This window comes from Astatotilapia calliptera, chromosome 9 (genome assembly GCF_900246225.1).
Source record: "Astatotilapia calliptera chromosome 9, fAstCal1.2, whole genome shotgun sequence".
Classification (NCBI taxonomy): Eukaryota; Metazoa; Chordata; class Actinopteri; order Cichliformes; family Cichlidae; genus Astatotilapia; species Astatotilapia calliptera.
The window spans coordinates 31,366,274-31,384,398 of NC_039310.1; the positions used below are offsets into that span (position 1 = coordinate 31,366,274).

The window sequence follows — 18,125 nt, forward strand, 5'->3', positions numbered from 1 at the left end:
TTTGAAGTTTCAACAAAAACGTTGAAAAGGTTTTTTTTGGTCATTTTCATACAAAATCTTCTTTTCTTAATGGTAAATAAGGAATTTTGTTAAAGCTCTTTGGAATAATTGAAATCTGAACCTGTGGAGTATAGAATGGATTTCCTCCTGCCTTTGGTTTGCTCTTCAGCCGTGACATGCAGCTGCATAGGCTTCACATAAACGGGTTTTATATTCCTCCTGGGTCTGTTGAGTTTACACAATATTTTAGATCACTGTCTATGTGTCTTGTGAAGCTTTGGTACATGTTAGTGACTGGGAGAGTAATATCTTCCTGTACATCTGACAGTAGGGCTGGGCCATATTGTACCGTTCACGGTAATACCGATACAATGTTAGGCAACGATAAGAAAATGAAATATCGCGATAGAATATGGGTAAAACGCGCCTTTGTTTTCATACGCACATGGCCGATTGAGTGAAACGGATGAACCAGAATTGGTTTGTAAAAATGGTGAAACTTCAGTGATGTGGAAGTGATTTGGTGTTTGTCCATCAGATACCCACCAAAGCACATTTTTCTTTGTAGAACACGCAAGCGGGCCGTCGTTATTGCCGTATTTGTCGGACTAAGGTGCTCGTAAATCTGGGAGTGATCTGGGTCCTAAACTCCTTTCCCTTCAGGTTCCAAAGTCAAACGAACACTGCAGCATCACTGAGAGTTAAAATCAGAATCAGAATCAGAATACTTTATTCATCCCGAGGGAAATTAGGGGTTACAGCAGGCAGCACGCTAATGGCGCATGCGCACTCACAAAGGAACCTTCTGACCAACTTTACACAAACATCACATTGGGGAGACATGTCAGAAAGGTAGGCTGATAGGAAAAAACAACGAAAATACACTACATGAGGTAAGAGGAGAAGAAGAAAAAACTCCACTCAGACTGAGCTCCTGGTGGGAGAACAGTTTGATAACAGAAAAAACACCTCAGCACAAAAGCACATGACTATCAATACACCATAGAAACACGAGACAAGCAACAGGGGCGGGTAAAGGGTAAGAGAGAGCCGGCGTAGACAGCGCATCCGGTCCTGCAGCATCTGCGCTGGTCCAGTTGACTGCTATCTTCCCCGGTAGGGCACAAGCATCGAAGGCGTTGGAAAGGGAGGGGGATGAGTGAGTGCTTGTCAGTGTAAGTGTGTGTGTGTGTGTGTGTCCAGAGTTCAGCGGAGACAGTGTCCTTCGCACTATCAGGCTAAGTAAACAGTCTGCCAGCCAACCCAGGTGGCCTTCATGGGACGGGAAGAATAGTCATCACACAGTCGTTATCAGGGAGTTGTTTTGGTGGGCTCCAGCCTTGGGCCTGCAGCTGGCGCCGTGGTGTCCGAATGTTGAATATTGTTGATTTCTGTTTTGTGAGCAGCTCGAATTTTAGCACTCTGAGACTGGTCCCTCAACTTCGCGTTGGAGAGCCGCGAGCCTCCCCATGATGGTATCAAACTTCAGTTCCAAGGTGTTGTCAGTCTTTTGATTCTGAGACTTCACAACTGCAGTGATCCGTTCTGCGATGTTTTCCAACTGTCGCTCAAGGGTGTCATTTTGAGCAGGCCTCTCTCTGATGTTTCCCCTCATACGCTCAATGGTGTTGTTTTGAGCCTTCACAGCAGCAGTAAGCGTCTCCAAGGTGTTGACCATATTACGTTCGTTGTGAGAGGTCGCACCTCGTCCCGGCGCTTCGAATCCAGCGGGCAGCCATGTGGGGGTTTGAACAGCCGGTTCCGCTCTCTTATTTCTCTGATAAAGCAGGGCTAGGCCAACGCCGATCAGCATGAACCCTGTTATCATGGTTCCGAATAGGTAGATATCTTCAGCGTCCTCGATCGACAGTCCCGCCAGGCACACAGTCCTCCAGTTCTGCCACCCGTCCATCGTGTAACCGGCAGGGAAAGTCCCTCCAGGGCACTCAGGCTCTCCCGAGCCCCGACTTCTCGTTGAGAAAAGGGTGTCAATAGCACTCAGAGACCAGTTGATCAAATCCATAATTGTCTTTTAGGTTTAGAGAACGACAGTGAGAGACTGTTCCAGGGAAAGTAATGCACGCAAGACAAGACGAGGACATAGAGGCAAGCAGGGAAGATAAGGGTGAGGAGGAGAGGAGAAGTGCGACCGCCTTCGCTGAGAGCTGAGAGAGCTAAAAACTGTCTAAATTCTTTCGTCTTTAATAAAACGATCAGCATTGCTGCTTTACCAGGTGTAACTATGAAGTTTGACATCCAGGTAGAGCTGGGCGATATGAGATTTTTTCATATCACGATATGTTTTTTTCATTTCAGTCGATAACGATATCTATCACGATATAAGCCAAATAACTATATTTGTAAGATTTAAATGTGCCGTTGCTCACAAGTAAAATGTGAAATAATCAGCAGCTTGTTTTGATTTAAATATTTATTTCTCATAATAAGTTCAACAGGGTAGATGTACTTAAGGAACATGAGACTTTTTCAGATAAATAAAGGCAAATATTGCAAACTACACAAAAGGCAGCTGCTAAAGCGTTTAAGTTTCAAAATAGAACAAACGAAACAGACTAAATTGTCAAATCCACTTAGAAACAAAATATTAATTCTAAAAATAAATCTTAGTTTGTTTTACAGAAGAACAGACAAAACTGACTAACTTTTGTCAATATCAAATAAACTGAGAACTAAAAGGAAATTCTCAATCTCTCCTTGTTGTATAGCTTATCTTTTCAAACAGTTTTAACAGTTACTTTAGTCTGACAAAAGCCGAATGACGAATCAGCGCTTCCAGTCAGAGACTGAGGCTACGTCCACACGTACACGGGTATTTTTGAAAACTGAGATTTTCCGTTTTCGTTTTAAAAAATAATCCCGTCCACACATAAAGGCAGAAATGAAGGAAAACGCTGCTATGAACATGCCAAAGCAGCAGGTGGCGCTAGATTCCTAACCGTGCAGAAATGTTGGCCAATCAGAAGTCTAGAAGCCTCGGTGGGAAAAAGTAAACAAAGCTGGGGCATAGAAGCAGAACCGAGTCGTATGTGTGGAGGGACAGTAACTGTGTATATATGTAAGCATTTAAAACACTGCAGAGAGTAGAATTAACAGTAACAGTATTGTAGAAATTCATTTCACCGAAACAATAACGTGGCGCACAGTGTGACGCATGCACCAGTTTATTGTATTTCCAGACTTGTTTTCGGCACAATTTACAGTGCACGCTACTCTATTTTTTGTCAGACTTGAAATAGCCAAAATACCTTCACACTACGGAGCTTCTATGGCTCTTCCGTTCGACAATCTCTCCGGCATTGGAACCATCATCTGTTTTCTCTTAAGGTCACGCTCGGTTGATTTTTCTAGTCGGCACACTCATTTCCTCCATTACGCGCTGGCTCCATTACCCGCTGGCTGCTTCCCAAACAAACACACGTGCGGCTTGGCACTTGTGCTGTACGTAACAAGTCACGCGACGTGACGCTGCGGCTGTGATTGGTTCGGCTCTGCGCTACTTAATTTGGATTGGCTGACCTTTTTTTTTTTTAAGAGGACAAGCGCGGCGAGGTCTATCGCGATAGCTTAATTTCTCTATCGAGTAAAAGTTATATCGCGATACATATTGTTATCGTTCTATCGCCCAGCTCTACATCCAGGCATCCATGAAAAAAGAATTTATTACATTTAACGAAGTTAGAAGTTAGCAGGAAGCTAGCGGAAGTTAGCTCGCTAGTTTCGCTAGTTACCTAAGCATGATAAAGCATGTTCTGACTGAGAGATTTCTGAAAAAATTCAAACGTACTGCTCTGCTATCACTTCCAACATACATGAAGACAGGAAACTAAACAGCAGTGACGTTTGTAGGGTTACTGAAGTTGGGCTAGCTGGTATATAATGATGTGCTACGTGATCGCTAGCGACACAGCTATGTTAGCAGCTATGTTAGCATAACATAAACAGTGAAGCTGGAGGAATCAACGCTAACACTTTTCCCCTCGATAAAAGTTAACGTGAGGGTTCCTGGTGGTTAGGGACAAATGCAATTGCACGGCAGGATGCTGTAAACGGACCAAACTTCAGTCAGGAGAACAACTGAGATAATCCATCCACATTACGAAGTTAGCCATTAATATACTGCAACATGGGAATAGAGCAGCTGTGATAGAATACAGCATTAATGAATCAATAGTACAGAAGTGGAGGAAGCAAGAAGAATGAGTTCAATAAAGTTTGATTTATCTGACTGCTTTGTTTCGCTTAATGTGTCTTATAATTCCGTGCACCCTATGGTCCGAAAAATACATATTTGACCTTTTTTATTTGGCACACTGCAGTTTAATGTAGCAAAGCACCTCTTTTTAACTTCAGTGGACATTATATATGGTTATGCTCAGGATATGTCAGCCCATTTCTACTGGAAATGCCTTTTGGTTAAACTTTCAGCAAGGAATATGCATTTTCACTGTTAAATTTTTATATAGCTTTAATGCACATAAAAAAAACAGCTGCTTGTTTAAGTGAAAATAAATGGATGGGGTTTTTTTTGCGCTAGTAAAGTTGTGGAGTTGTATTTTGTCTCGCATCAATTATATTGTCAGTTATATCATTATCGCAAATTGTCAAATATATATCGTGATAAATATTTTTGGCCATATCGCCCTGCTCTATCTGACAGTTCTGTTGTGGTGTCATTTTTGACATTTAGAGGTGTCCGCTCCATCTTTTGTTCTTCCATCCATTATCTTGGAGGTTGATCTGACTTTCATGTGTTCAAAGAATGTTGTTTTAGAATTGATCAGCCTTTCCATTAATTTGTTTTTGTAAATTACTTGTTATGTTTTTTGTTTTTGTCTTGAGGCTAACGAGTAGTTGAATGTTGTGCTTTGCTCTGTGAAGTTTTCTTTAGTAGTGTTGTTTACAGTCTGAATGGGCCAGGGGAAGAAGCTGTTTGTGAGTCTGGAAGCGCTGACCAAAGGCCAGTGGGTCAAACAGGTGATGGGCGGGATGTAAGGGGACATATGTGATGGCCCTGGTTTTCCTGAGACAGGACGATCTGGCGATGGGTTCCAGTCTAACTATATCCCTGAAGGAGTTTCTCAGTGTTGTTCTCTAAAATCTAAATAATTATGGATTTGATCAACTGGTCCCGTAACAGAATTGACACTCTCCTGGGCTTGGGAGAGTCCGATTGTCCTGCAGACACGTTTGCTGCCGGATACTCAATGGTCGGTTGCGTCGTGTGTCTGGTGACACTTTCGATGGAGGACATCTACCAATGCGGAACCACAATAACAGATTTCTGGCTGACTGGAGCTGGCTCGGACCTGGCTTATTGAAGAACAAGAAGCGGCTACAGCTGTTCAAAATCCCATAAGGCTGGCCAACATGATAGACGATTGGCAGGGCTGTGAGTACTCAGACTGTGTTTTGAATGCAATATGGATAAGATCTTGGAGAAGAACAATGGGAATTGAGAGAATTGGGGACCAGTGATGGACATTAGACCAACTGTAAAAAATTGGATGCAGTTGTTCGCACTAAACCCAAACATTCACCATCTTCGCTCATGCAACTATCCCAGTGGCGCCAGCTGAAGGCTTGCCATGGTCGAAGCTGACTAGAACAACAAAATTCTCCATGATAACAGGATTGTTGTCAGAACTCTTTGTACCTCCTTCAAGGCCACCTGGGTCCACTGGAGACTGTTGACCTTCGCTTAACCGGGCGTGGTGACACTTTCTCTCAGCTGAGCATGGGATACACGCACACGCACAAAACATGTACACTGATACTGATACACCCTCACTATCACCCCCACTCCCCCGAATCTAACGCCTCCTCCCATGCTTTGGTTCCCTCCCGGGGCAGATGGCGGGTCAACTGGACCAGTGCAGACATGCTGCAGGACCGGATGCACTGTCTACACTGGCTGTCTCTTACCCTTACCCACTCCTGTTGCCCGTCTTGTGTTTCTATGGTGTATTGACAGTTAGGTGCTTTTTGTGCTGGGGTGTTTTTTTTCTGTTCTCTTTTTTTTTTTTTTTTTTTTTGTGTCCCGTTTGGATCTTTAGCCATCAGAATTGTTGTCTTAAGGCCAAGAAAGATGCCAAGCGGATTTATTTTACCAAGTGGATCATCATGGCCTTGCCATATTGGTCCATTTGATTGACCTTTATTATAATTATGAATTTATTTTATTTTCAGTTGCTACAAACGGGACAGACATGACTGTGGGATAGGACAGGGGGAAAGAATGAAAGAAAGAGAGGGAGAGAAAGAAAACCAAAGGGGAGAAGAGACGGTGAGAAGGGGGGGAAGAAAGAAAAAACAAAACAAACAAACAAACAAACAAAGAAAACAAAACACCTGGGTCACCTGTATAGAGAAAAAAAACAGAAGAGAAAGCAAACAACAAAGAGCAATATACTAAAAAAAAAATGGCAGCATCACAATAAACTAGCTAGCAGTAGATATCAGTAGATACTAAATAATAAACGATATTGTGCAGCACGCAAGATAGACAGCGCACAATGTGCTTTGAGGCAGCAGCCAAGAAAGCTGTAGTCCGCGTCTGTGAATACCCGTTGGTACACCTGTGTGCATACCTGTGTGGATCAGCATGCTTGCATTCCAAAGGTTTCTCCATGTAACGATCTGCTAGGGAGTGTGGGGAGCCACAGCCCCGTCCTCCAGGGTATGAAGCAGGTATGGAGGAGATCAAAACTCCAGACATCCAGAGGCCCCCAGAACACAAGAGACCAAGGAAGACCAACAGAGGGGCAGCCGCGCCACTGTCCCAGAAAGAGCTGAGGAGAGTCCCAGATGAGGGCTCACTCAGCAGCCGCGGAGCAGAAGCCAGGGGGAGTTGCAGTGACGCGCCCGTGAGCTCCGCCGGCAGCCAGCTGTGCCTGAGTGACCGAGCCCCAGGCCGAGAGGCCGGGGGCACCCCACCTCCGAAGTGGCCCGAGCGAGCCCCAGGCTCCAGGCCCCGATAAGCGGCCGCCAAGGAGTGAGCCGGTGTGTACCCGGACGCCCACCCCCAGACACAAAGAACCACCAACGCACCGTTTCTGTTCTCAAACTGTTCTCCCATTAGGAGCTCAGTCTTAGTGGAGTTTTTTTTTTCTTCTCTTCTGACCTCATGTTATGTATTTTTGTTGTTTTTTTCCTATTAGCCTACCTCTCTGACATGTCTTCCCAATGTGATGTTTGAGTAAAGCTTGGTCAGAAGGTTCCTTTGTAAGTGTGCATGCGCCATTAGCGAGCTGCCTGCTGTAACCTTTAAAATCCTTTGGGATAAATAAAGTATTCTTTTTCTGATTCTGATTAAGAAAAATAATTAAATAAAGCAGTGGGGGTCGCACTCTTGACTAGAGCATATGTATCCAGTAAGGGTCCCCAGGCTAGGCCCCTCTAATTCCCATGCCTATCTCGGATATGTGTGAGATATATATAACTGAAGCCAGGCTTGGATATTGTCTGGGTTAACAAGTTACATGTCAGGTGTCCTGGTGTCCTGGCTACTGGAACAAGTAAGCATAAAGGGGTCAAGGAATGAGAATAGGAAGATATAACATGAAGAGTATGTGGGACCCATGGAATCTTTAACACCTGGCAAGGGGGAGCCAGGATGTCAAGTAAGCGGGGCGATGTCATTATCCCCACCCTCTGAGATTGGGTACCAAGTCCCAAGAACATCTGGGCATTGAAGGTGTTGAGTGTGAGAGCAGGATTATAACTAAGCTGGAAACCTGGGCCCTCCATGGCTGATTACCAAGACTGTAGGAAGTGTCCTTTGAAGGTCTACTAAAAAATCCTACAGCGACCATCACCAAAACCAACCAGTTAATCTACACCACGGCAGCAGTGATCACTGAGATGCTTGGCTACAAGATCAACAGCCACAACGAGCGGTACCCTCCATGGAGTAAGAGACTAGAGGCCAAGATAAAGGCAACACAAAGGGAAGTTAGCCAACTACTAGTGCTGCAGAAAGGTGTGATGAAGACAGGGATGCCTAAGAAGTATAGCAAGCTTCCCATACCTGAGGCCTTAGTCTTTACTTGGTCTTTGAAGTCTTTGCTTGGCAAGTTCTGAGTTCAAAATGGGATACATCCCCAAAGGTGGTTGAGAATGACGACCAGAGATCCTGTGGCTAACCAGCTGGACATGGTGTCTGTCTGTGTGAATAGTTAGATTGCTTTATTTTCACTGAAAGGGACAGCATATAATACTTATTGTATTTTTAGCATATGACAGTAAAAAGATTCTCTCAGCCTCATGTGTCCCAAGACAAATCCTTCACAATGTCTGCTTTCCTTTGACTGATTTTTAACAAACTTCGTTATTTCATAACTTATTTACTCTTCTTTGTTTTTCATCACGATTTCATAGTTGCTGTGCATGCTATTAATTGCACATAAATGCACTGAAATTTCGTTCTAACCTGCAGTAACCGGTGTATGCACTAAATGATAATAAGTTGGCTATTCTATTCTATTCTATTCTATTCTATTCTATTCTATTGTAGTATAAGGCCCTTACCAGCCACTTGTGGCACTGTACCTTTAATTGCTGTTCATTGTGGGATAACGTATTTATTCTTCTATAGCTCAATTACCTTTATGATGTTCCATCCATTCATTCTCTTCCACTTATCCTTTATAATGTGTATTTTTTATTATTAATGTACTAACAAACATGACCGTGAGAGGCCACAGTGGGTAGGTAGGTGTCCGTTGACATCCACTCACTTTGGTCTTCCATGAGATAAATATGACTCAACAGCTATGAGTGCTCCACAGTGCACTTTTTTAACTTTCCATTTACAGTGATTGCCATTTTTGTTTTCTGTCCTTAGTATTTAGGATAAATCCCTGACTTCCATTGTTTCTTCAATCTCAGACTTTCTGAATGTTGGCTGTCAGAGACTCACTACAAAGTTGTGGCCTCTGCCCTGAAGTCTGACCCCTCCCACCTGACGGAGCTTGACCTGACAGGAAGTAAACTGCAGGATTCAAGACTGAAGCAGCTGTCTACTGGACTGGAGAGTCCAAACTGTCGACTTAAAACACTGGTGTTAGTTTAATTTTTGCCTTTTGAACCTCATAAATCACAACTTTTAGTCACAAATAACTTTTTAGTGGTGATTTGGGGCTGTGTGGAAACCTGTGTTTACGACTTTCAAGTTTAAAACATAGTGTATCCAGAAAGTATTCACAGTGCTTCACTTGCACATTTTGTCATCTTACATTCCAAAAGTGATTAAATTCATTTTTTCACCTCAAAATTCTATATACTTTGTTGAAGCACCTTTGGCAGCAATTACAGCCTCAGGCCCTCTTGGGTATAATGTTACAAGCTTGGGGTAGCAGATTTCAAATGGTTGACTGCGTTGTGACGACAGACACAGACTGGCTGGAAACTGGATTTATTTCTAAAAGACAAAGTGCAGCAGCAAAATCAGTGTCACTCAGCAACAGCAGGCCTCTCCTCATCCCAGTGTGGAGTCCATGCAGCTCTGCTTACAATATATAAAAGAAAATACAATCTATCAAAACAACGGTGTGGATTCTCCCAACAGCCACTTTAAAATCAAATGTTATAGTGGGGTAAAACAGAGACAAATATGAAGCCACTAATAATAACTTGTAATATTTAAATCCCCACTAAGATGGATCAATTACACAATACATATTCAAACAACTTTAACTTTTCTCAACATGGCTGAAAATACTATTCAGTGTGCAGCCTCAGGTCATGAACTCATTATACACATAAAACAAAACCTATACATTTACTATACAAGACAAAGTGCAGCAGCAAAATCAGTGTCACACAGCAACAGCAGGCCTCTCCTCATCCCTGTTTAGCACAAGTAAGGACCACATAAACGGATGGTGTAACAGATAAAATGAAGTTCCAATTACTATTTGTCTCGTTCAAAGCAATCAAAAACACTTTGGGAGCTTTTAGCCATAAGAACTAATACTTAGCAAAGAAAAATACAACAAATTTAAATGTACAATTTAGTACAGGGAGAGGAGCTACAGAAAGTGTGCCTCACCAGTGTGGAGTCCATGCAGCTCTGGCTGGGAAACCCCACACATGCAACATGTTTACAAGTGGCATCACACTGATTAATGCCCCACTTCAACAGTGACACATGGAACCTTAGTTTTACAAAAATTTAATTTACACAATAAAAAATAAATAAACTGTATACAGTTTATTTATTTTTTATTGTGTAAATTAAATAAAATAAAATAAATAAACTGTATACAGGGCAGCACGGTGGCACGGTGGTTAGCACTGTTGCCGCACAGCAAGAAGGTCCTGAGTTCAATTCCACCATCAGGCCGGGGTCTTTCTGTGTGGAGTTTGCATGTTCTCCCCGTGTTTGCGTGGGTTCTCTCCGGGTACTCCGGCTTCCTCCCACCGTCCAAAGACATGCAGCTTGTGGGGATAGGTTAATTGATTATAATCCAGCAGCAATGTAGCCATTGCTGCAGAAAAACCACAGAAATTTCGAAAACATGATGTTTCCACAACCGGCACGTTGTTGTTGCTGTCATTGCTGCTGCTGCTCGTCTCCTCCCACACTCTACTTCTGAGTCTTGGCGTGCTGCTTAAACAGGGAAGGCATGATTGAACAATGGTTACTAGCTCTTGACCTCCCTTGATCATCCTTGCTCAGTACACTTACTCAAAGGATATCCTCGGTGTCACAGGGAAGCTGAGAGCTGCTACCTGGGCCCACTCCCACCGGCAAGGGCAACAGCTGCAGCAACCACTGTGTGGGTGGCTGCCAGGTGATGTTGCCACCACCAGCACATTGTTGCTGTCATTGCTGCTGCTGGTTCTCTCCTCCAACTCTCCACTCATTTGAGTCCCGACGTACTGCTTAAATAGGGCAGGCATGATTAAACCAAGGTTACCAGCTGTCTACCATCCTCTCCTGGCAATTCCCCCAAAACCGACTGCACTGCTGGAAAAAGTAAAGCCCTGTGAATATTTTCTGGATGCACTTCAAATTACTTTTAATAGTTTCTAGTTTTGGTTTGAAAGTACATTACTTTTTGTGCTGTGAGTAGTATTCTTCTTGAAATTGTGCAGGCAAATATACAAAAAAAGTCCTCAATTTATTTGTTGTACATTTGTTACAATATATAGATCAACTTCTATTACTGATCAGTGAAGCATATTTGAGTAATTTTACATGATAATAATGTTAACCTTTTCTGCTTGGTATTATTCTGTAACAACAGACTTGCTAACTGTGGACTAACAGAGATCAGTTGTGATTCTCTGGTCTCAGCGCTGAAGTCTAACCCCTCCCACCTGAGAGAACTGGACCTGAGCAGAAACAACCTGCATGATGTAGGAGTGGCAGGACTTTCTGCTGGATTACAGAGTCCTGACTGGAGACTAGAGACTTTGAGGTCTGAAACAATATTTAGATATTTTTTTAATGATATGCATGAAATAATTTTATTTGATTTCTAAAATGGTAACTAAGAGGTACTGTTTACCCAAAACCAAAAGCCTGGAATTTGATGCACATGCTGGCAAAAGTTTGTGTCTTTTTGGAAGACTCTATCATATGAATGTATTAGTTGACAATAGCTGGCTGGCTTTAAAATGTAAAGTATTATTCACAGTTTCTTCAAATTGCCCAAAAGCATCAAACAAGAAGAAAGGCGGAAAAAAGCAAGATTTAACCTTAACATAAATAAATAAACAAACAAATAATAATAAACACATGCAATTCAATTCAATGCACTTTTATTTACACAGCACCAAATCAAAACAAGAGTTTTATATTGTAAGCTAGAAGCTACAATAATACATGCAGAGGGGAAAAAACCCCAACGATCATATAACCCCCTAAACAAACACGTTGGTGACAGTATAAACGAAAAAGTCCCTTTCAACAGCAAAAGAATCATCTTCTGCAACTGGTTGGGGAAAGGGAAGAAAGACTTTACAGACATGCTGTGGAAGAGAGACAGAAATTTATAAAAACTAATTATTCAATGCCGATAGGTCTATTAACACATATTGGGAGAGAGAAGGGTGAGTCCAGAAGAAACACCCAGTGCAGCATGGAAATCCTCCAACAGCCTACACCTATTGCAGCATAACTAATGGAGGATTCAGGGTCACCTGATCCAGCTCTAACTATATGCTTTAGCAAAAGGAAAACAAAGGAAATTTTGAAGCCTAATCTTAAAAGTAGAGATAGTGTCTGTCTCCTGAATCCAAACTGGAAGCTGGTTCCACAGAAGAGGGGCCTGAAAACTGAAGGCTCTCCCTCCCATTCTACTTTTAAATACTCTAGGAACAACAAGTAGGCCTGCAGAGCGAGAGCGGAGTGCTCTAATAGGTTGATATGGTAATATAAGGTCATTAAGATAAAATAAGGGGCCTGTTAAGAAAGCAGTCCTAAATATTTGTTTAGTATGTGCGTTGAAGGACATATCCTGGTCAAAAATGAATCCAAGGTTCCTCATAGCATTACTGGAGGCACAGGTAATGCCATCCAGAGTAAGACTCTAGTTAGATACCATATTTCTAAGATTTTCAGTTTTGGTATCTTTTCATGTGTGAATTGGATGCGTTGTTATCGATATCTGGTGAGATTTAATGTCAAAAGAACCTTTTTGAAAAATATTTACTTAGAAAAATTTGTTGTTGTGTTTTTGATATTTTTTCCTTTTTTTTCTTTTATAAACTCAGACTAAGGTCCTGCAGTTTGTCAGAGATCAGCTGTGTTCATTTAGGTTCAGCTCTGAAGTACAATTTGTGCTATCTGAAAGAGTTGGACCTGAGTCAAAACGAGCTACAGGAATCAGGAGTGAAGCAGCTTTCAGCTGGACTAGAAAGTCCAAAATGTAGACTGGAAACCTTGAGGTCTGTGTTTGACAGTGTCACATATCTATAATCTCATCCAAAGTAATCTAGGTTTACTATAAAGGTCTCCTTTATAGTAACCTTTATTCAATAATTCTAAATGTAAAGAATTAATAATAATTCTTCAAATTGTTCTGTAGTGACTTGTCTATTCTCAGACTCACCAGACAATTAAAAAAGTCAGGACTACTGCCAGTAACATTACATGACGAGCAAAATTTTGTGACTGAATTGTAAATAAATGTACTGTAATTTCAGACTTACTCACTGTGAACTACCAGGAAGCTGCTGTACATTTCTGGGCTCAGTTCTGAAGTCAGTCTCTTCCTGTCTGACAGAGCTAGACTTGAGCCACAACAAATTGCATGACTCCGGAGTAAAACTTCTGTCTGCTGGGCTGGAGAATCGAAATTGTAGCCTGACGACTTTAAGGTAAAAAATCAAATTTCTCCTTTTGCAGAGTCTGAATCCCAGGAATAATTATTTTGCATATATATATACATATATATACATACATACACACACACATATACACACACACACTCACACACACACACACACACACACACATATATATATATATATATATATATATATATATATATATATATATATATATATATAAAACTTTAGACTTAAGACTCTAAGGTATAATATCTATTTTCCCTATGTGGAGTCTATAAAAAACAGCAGTCACTGTTAAATAAAAATCTTTCCTTCTACAGGATAAAGGACTGTCAGATTACAGATAAAGGCTGCGATTATCTGTCCTTAGCTCTTAACTCGACCCAATGTCCCCTAAGAGTGCTTGACCTGAGTTTGAACAAGTTAAAGAAAACTGATGAAGAACTGAAGTTGATGTTTTGGTCTCTGAAGGCACTTCATTAAAGACTCTGGTCAGGTCAGTAAAGTAATAGACTTGCCTATTTTGGACAGATTTCAAAACTAGCCACCAACAGAAAGTCGTTTGTCAAATGTTTATTTTGAATAATTTCTGAGTTGACCCAAAAGTAATTTGTTGTTTTGATCCATGCAGGTTTACATGAACCTGGAGTATGGAGGAGGAGACATCCTTCATTAAGCTGCCTATCACCACCCTGAGTTCATATTCAAACATCCTAGAATTACTTATTATTTTATTTTGTCTTCCTTCCCTTAAGATAGTCATTTGATGTCTTTATTTAAATTTATATAAAGGCTTTCCATCCAAGGTGTACTCTCAGTGTCAGATGAACAATATGAGAAAAGCCCCACCAAGGCTGGAGACAGAACAATACTGGAAGACCTAATGGGAGAAGGATGCAACCTGTGGCTAGCAGAGCTGGGAGAAGATTACAGCAAGGTCCCTGAACAGGATCCAGTAACATCACAGTTGTAGACATCCAACACAGAGTAGCTGCTAATGGTTAAACGCAACCATAAAAGCTAATCGAACAGTGGGCAGTCCTGATCCCCAAGGGTCCTCAGAAGGGATCTGTCCAATCCAACTACCAGCCAATAACCTGCCTCAGATTTTCAGTACCACGTGGAAGCTCCTGTCGGGCATCATAGTGGCTAAGATGAACAGGCATATGGCTCAATAAAGGCAGAGATAGAAATTAGCAGAAACACCAGAGTGGAAAACTCAACACCATGCAGATCGATAGTGGAATGCGTAGAACTATACAACATCAACAGGACCCTAAGAGCTTTCATCAGGAATTCAGTGGTAATGTTGTTAACAACAATGCAGAACAACTTCAAGCCGATTACACAGGTCACCATCAAGTGCATGATTTACCAAGGCAATTTAAATGTTATCTGGAAATTACTAGACAAGAGAGGGTTTTCAAGAAAAATTCTTAAATGTTCATTTTCTATGCCATATGTTAAAACAAGATCTGGAATGTGTCATTTTTAGCATCTACATGGATGTTAAAAGTATTCGGCCACCTTGAACTTTTCCACATTTTGTCACATTACAGCCACAAAGATGAATCAATTTTATTGGAATTCAATGTGAAAGACCAATACAAAGTGGTGTACAGGTGAGAAGTGGAATGAAAATCATACATGATTCCAAACATGTTTTATAAATAAATAACTACAAAGTGGGGTGTGCGTAATTATTCAGCCCCCTGAGTCAATACTTTGTAGAACGACCTTTAGGTCCAACATTTAGAAAAAAGGAATTGAATTCGTTTACTACTTCAGTCTTGTCTTCGACAACTTGATTATTCTTAATAAAATAATTAGGCCGATCTAAGGGTGTGTTCTTGTTACCCAATACCTCCTTAAAAATATTCCAAATGCCCTTAATATTATTCTTGTTTTCCTGAAAAAGTTTATTATAGTAGTCTTTCTTGGCTTTCCTCAATATTAATACCAACTTATTTTTATAAACTTTATATTTCATTTCCGCATTCTTAGTTCTCTGTGTTATATAATTCCTATATAAATTATTTTTCTTTTTACATTCATTTGCAAGACCCTTAGTTATCCAAGGTTTCATATTCTTATTCTTTTTCTTATACTTAAATGATACCAATGGACAATGTTTATCATACAAGGCCAAATATGTATTTAAAAATGCACCCAGGTGTCATCCACATGCCTGAACCAATGGCTTGGTGTTGTTTCAGGGTAGGATAACAAAGCCCTCTTTCCCACTTCTTCCATGTACAAATTGGCCACAATGGGTGAAACTAGGGAGCCCATGGCACACCCATGTTTCTGCCTGTAGTACTGACCCTTGTATGTGAAGTAGGTGGAATGAAGACACAGTTCCAAAAGCAAACACACCTGGTCGATGCTGAGAGTGGTCCTGTTGCTCTCATGAGAATTTGCATAATTCTGATGAAGGAACTGACCTCCCAGCCCATTGTTCCTTCACTGGGCTGGTTTCAGTCATTATGCAAATGTACTGTTTATAAGATTGGTTAAGCTTGCAGTCAGCTGAGACTGAAGAGGTCACTTGGATGAGTGACAAAATGTTTCTCCCACTGAAAACGCTACATCCAGATAAGCAGAATCAACCTTTGGAGATTTACTTACCTGGATGCTTGAGGATGAATTGTCAGTGGGTACTGTGTGGGTGAGGAAAGGAGGACCCAAACGCTGGACTCACAGATAGGTGAAGGCTGGTGTTTATTATCACGAGCAGCTGAACCGAACATAGGATGACTGGCTGAACTGAAATGACTGGCTGAACCGAACACAAGTACAGAGTAGACCACATTAACATCAACTTCAATTCAATTCAATTTTATTTATATAGCGCCAAATCACAACATAAGTTGCCTCAAGGCGCTTCATAGATACAGAGAAAAACCCAACAATCATATGACCCCCTATGAGCAGTGTTGGGAAGGTTACTTTTAAAATGTATTCCATTACAGAATACAGAATACATGCCCCAAAATGTATTCTGTAACCTATTCCGTTACGTTACTCAATGACAGTAACGTATTCTGAATACTTTGGATTACTTAATATATTGTGGCGAGTTCAGACAAGGAGGAGACGGAGGTATCGTTTGGTCTTGCTTCCCGTGAGCTAGCCAGGGAGCACAGCCGTTTATTACATTTGCAGAAGAACACACTGCCACTAGCTAACTGCTCAGCGCGGCAACCACAACACACATAGGGCGCCCTCTGACCCCGGAAGGACACACCGTCGCAGCGAGAGGGCGTCACCCGTCACCATGGCAACATACACAAAACATAACTGTACAGCCCTGACCCGCTACAATATTATCATGCTTTTTACAACAACGTGAATGTACTGTTGCTGTGTGATTTATTACTATTACTGAAGGTCCGCGACTCCGAACTGTAGTAAAGGGACCTCTGACTAATGCTGGGCTCACACTGTGCGATTTTTGGCCCATTTTGAGCCGATTTTTGAGTCGTGCGATCGTTTTGGCGATCGGCCCGATTTTGGCCTTCATCGTGCGTCGTGCATCGTGTAGTATACGTGGGGTAACGAGAAGCGATTGACACCTCACGACCAGCTCCCGATCATCAATCGCTTGGTCGTGAGGGTGTCACCGCAGTTTGCCACACTGCGCACGCGCAAACACAAATGTCAGCGAAAAAGACGGCGTAGCACGGCAGTGCAGCGTGTGATCTGGACACAAGCGATGGAGGCACAACCTGTAGAACCATCCGAGCCCTTTCGATGTGGCCTCACAAAATTATCACGACCACAACAACCGTGAAAATAGTTGGATCGACACTGCTGCTCAATCACAGCTGCCTGACCAATGTTTTTCATTAGCAATTTAGCAAAGTTGATGGTGGTGGTGTGTCTGTGTGAGTGAAAGACGGAGAGGGAGAGCGAGCGACAGAATTTCTGTTATAACCTTCATTTTTATGGACGCACAGTGTGAGCACTCAGGTCGCATCAGAGCATCAGGCCGTATAGTGTGAGACCCTGCATCGTGACCTATGAACTTCTAACCCCTGCGAGTCAATCGTACAGTTTGAGCAGGAGCTGAATCGCGTGACTGAAAAAATCGCACAGTGTAAGCCCAGCATAATACGGCGGGGTCCCTGTCGGCTGGTAGCCGAAAAATAGCTCTACTTTGTTGTGTGGGTCAACTTTTCTTGCGACAGACGGAGAGAGGCGTTGAAAGGCTGCTCCAACGGAACTTGTTGTTTTCGGAGGAAAACACGAACACAGTGTACAGTCGAGTCTTAATAGCTTACTTACAACTGGGCTCGTCAGGCACTCTTCTTGGCTGCAGTGGTTATTATTATATTTACATGCTCGATGACTGCTCGTTCCTTTCCACTCCCCTTTTTCTCCCTCCTAGCGCTCACAGACACATAACGTGTATGGCAGTCCATTCTCCCAGCAGTACGGACTACACTGAACATGATGCTACATTCTTTAGAGCTATGCTTGTAGCATTCTGCCTGTTAGCTTAGCACAACAACAACAACAACAACAACGAAAAGGCGCTCTCTCACCCAGGAAACACAGTCGCAGAGAGAGAGAGCGTCGCCCTGTAACCATGGCAACCGTAACGCTGCCACCTGGAACAAAAGAACGTAGCTGTCAAACAAAACCCAAACAGTCCTGACCCGCGACAAAATGAAACAGGAAAGTACCCCAGTTTATTCCATTTATTTCAACAAAGTAACTGTATTCTGAATACCACCTTTTTAAACGGTAACTGTAACGGAATACAGTTACTCATATTTTGTATTCTAAATACGTAACGGCGG

At 42.0% G+C, this 18,125-nt stretch overlaps 1 protein-coding gene across 5 annotated transcripts in view; it reads left to right on the forward strand.

Annotated features, from left to right (window-relative positions):
- LOC113029561 (NACHT, LRR and PYD domains-containing protein 12-like) overlaps positions 1 to 14,801 on the forward strand; it is a 30,840-nt gene extending 16,039 nt beyond the window's left edge. For 2 of the 5 annotated variants that reach the window (XM_026180472.1, XM_026180473.1), the window contains exons 4-9: positions 8,908 to 9,081; positions 11,271 to 11,444; positions 12,742 to 12,915; positions 13,174 to 13,347; positions 13,641 to 13,816; positions 13,952 to 14,801. In XM_026180472.1, the coding sequence (XP_026036257.1) occupies positions 8,908 to 9,081; positions 11,271 to 11,444; positions 12,742 to 12,915; positions 13,174 to 13,347; positions 13,641 to 13,803 (859 nt within the window). In that variant the 3' untranslated portion in view covers positions 13,804 to 13,816; positions 13,952 to 14,801. Of the gene's footprint in view, positions 1 to 8,907; positions 9,082 to 11,270; positions 11,445 to 12,741; positions 12,916 to 13,173; positions 13,348 to 13,640; positions 13,817 to 13,951 lie in introns of those variants that run through there. The other 3 variants (XM_026180474.1, XM_026180476.1, XM_026180477.1) reach the window with 3 other exon arrangements.
- The last annotated feature ends 3,324 nt before the right edge of the window (positions 14,802 to 18,125 follow it).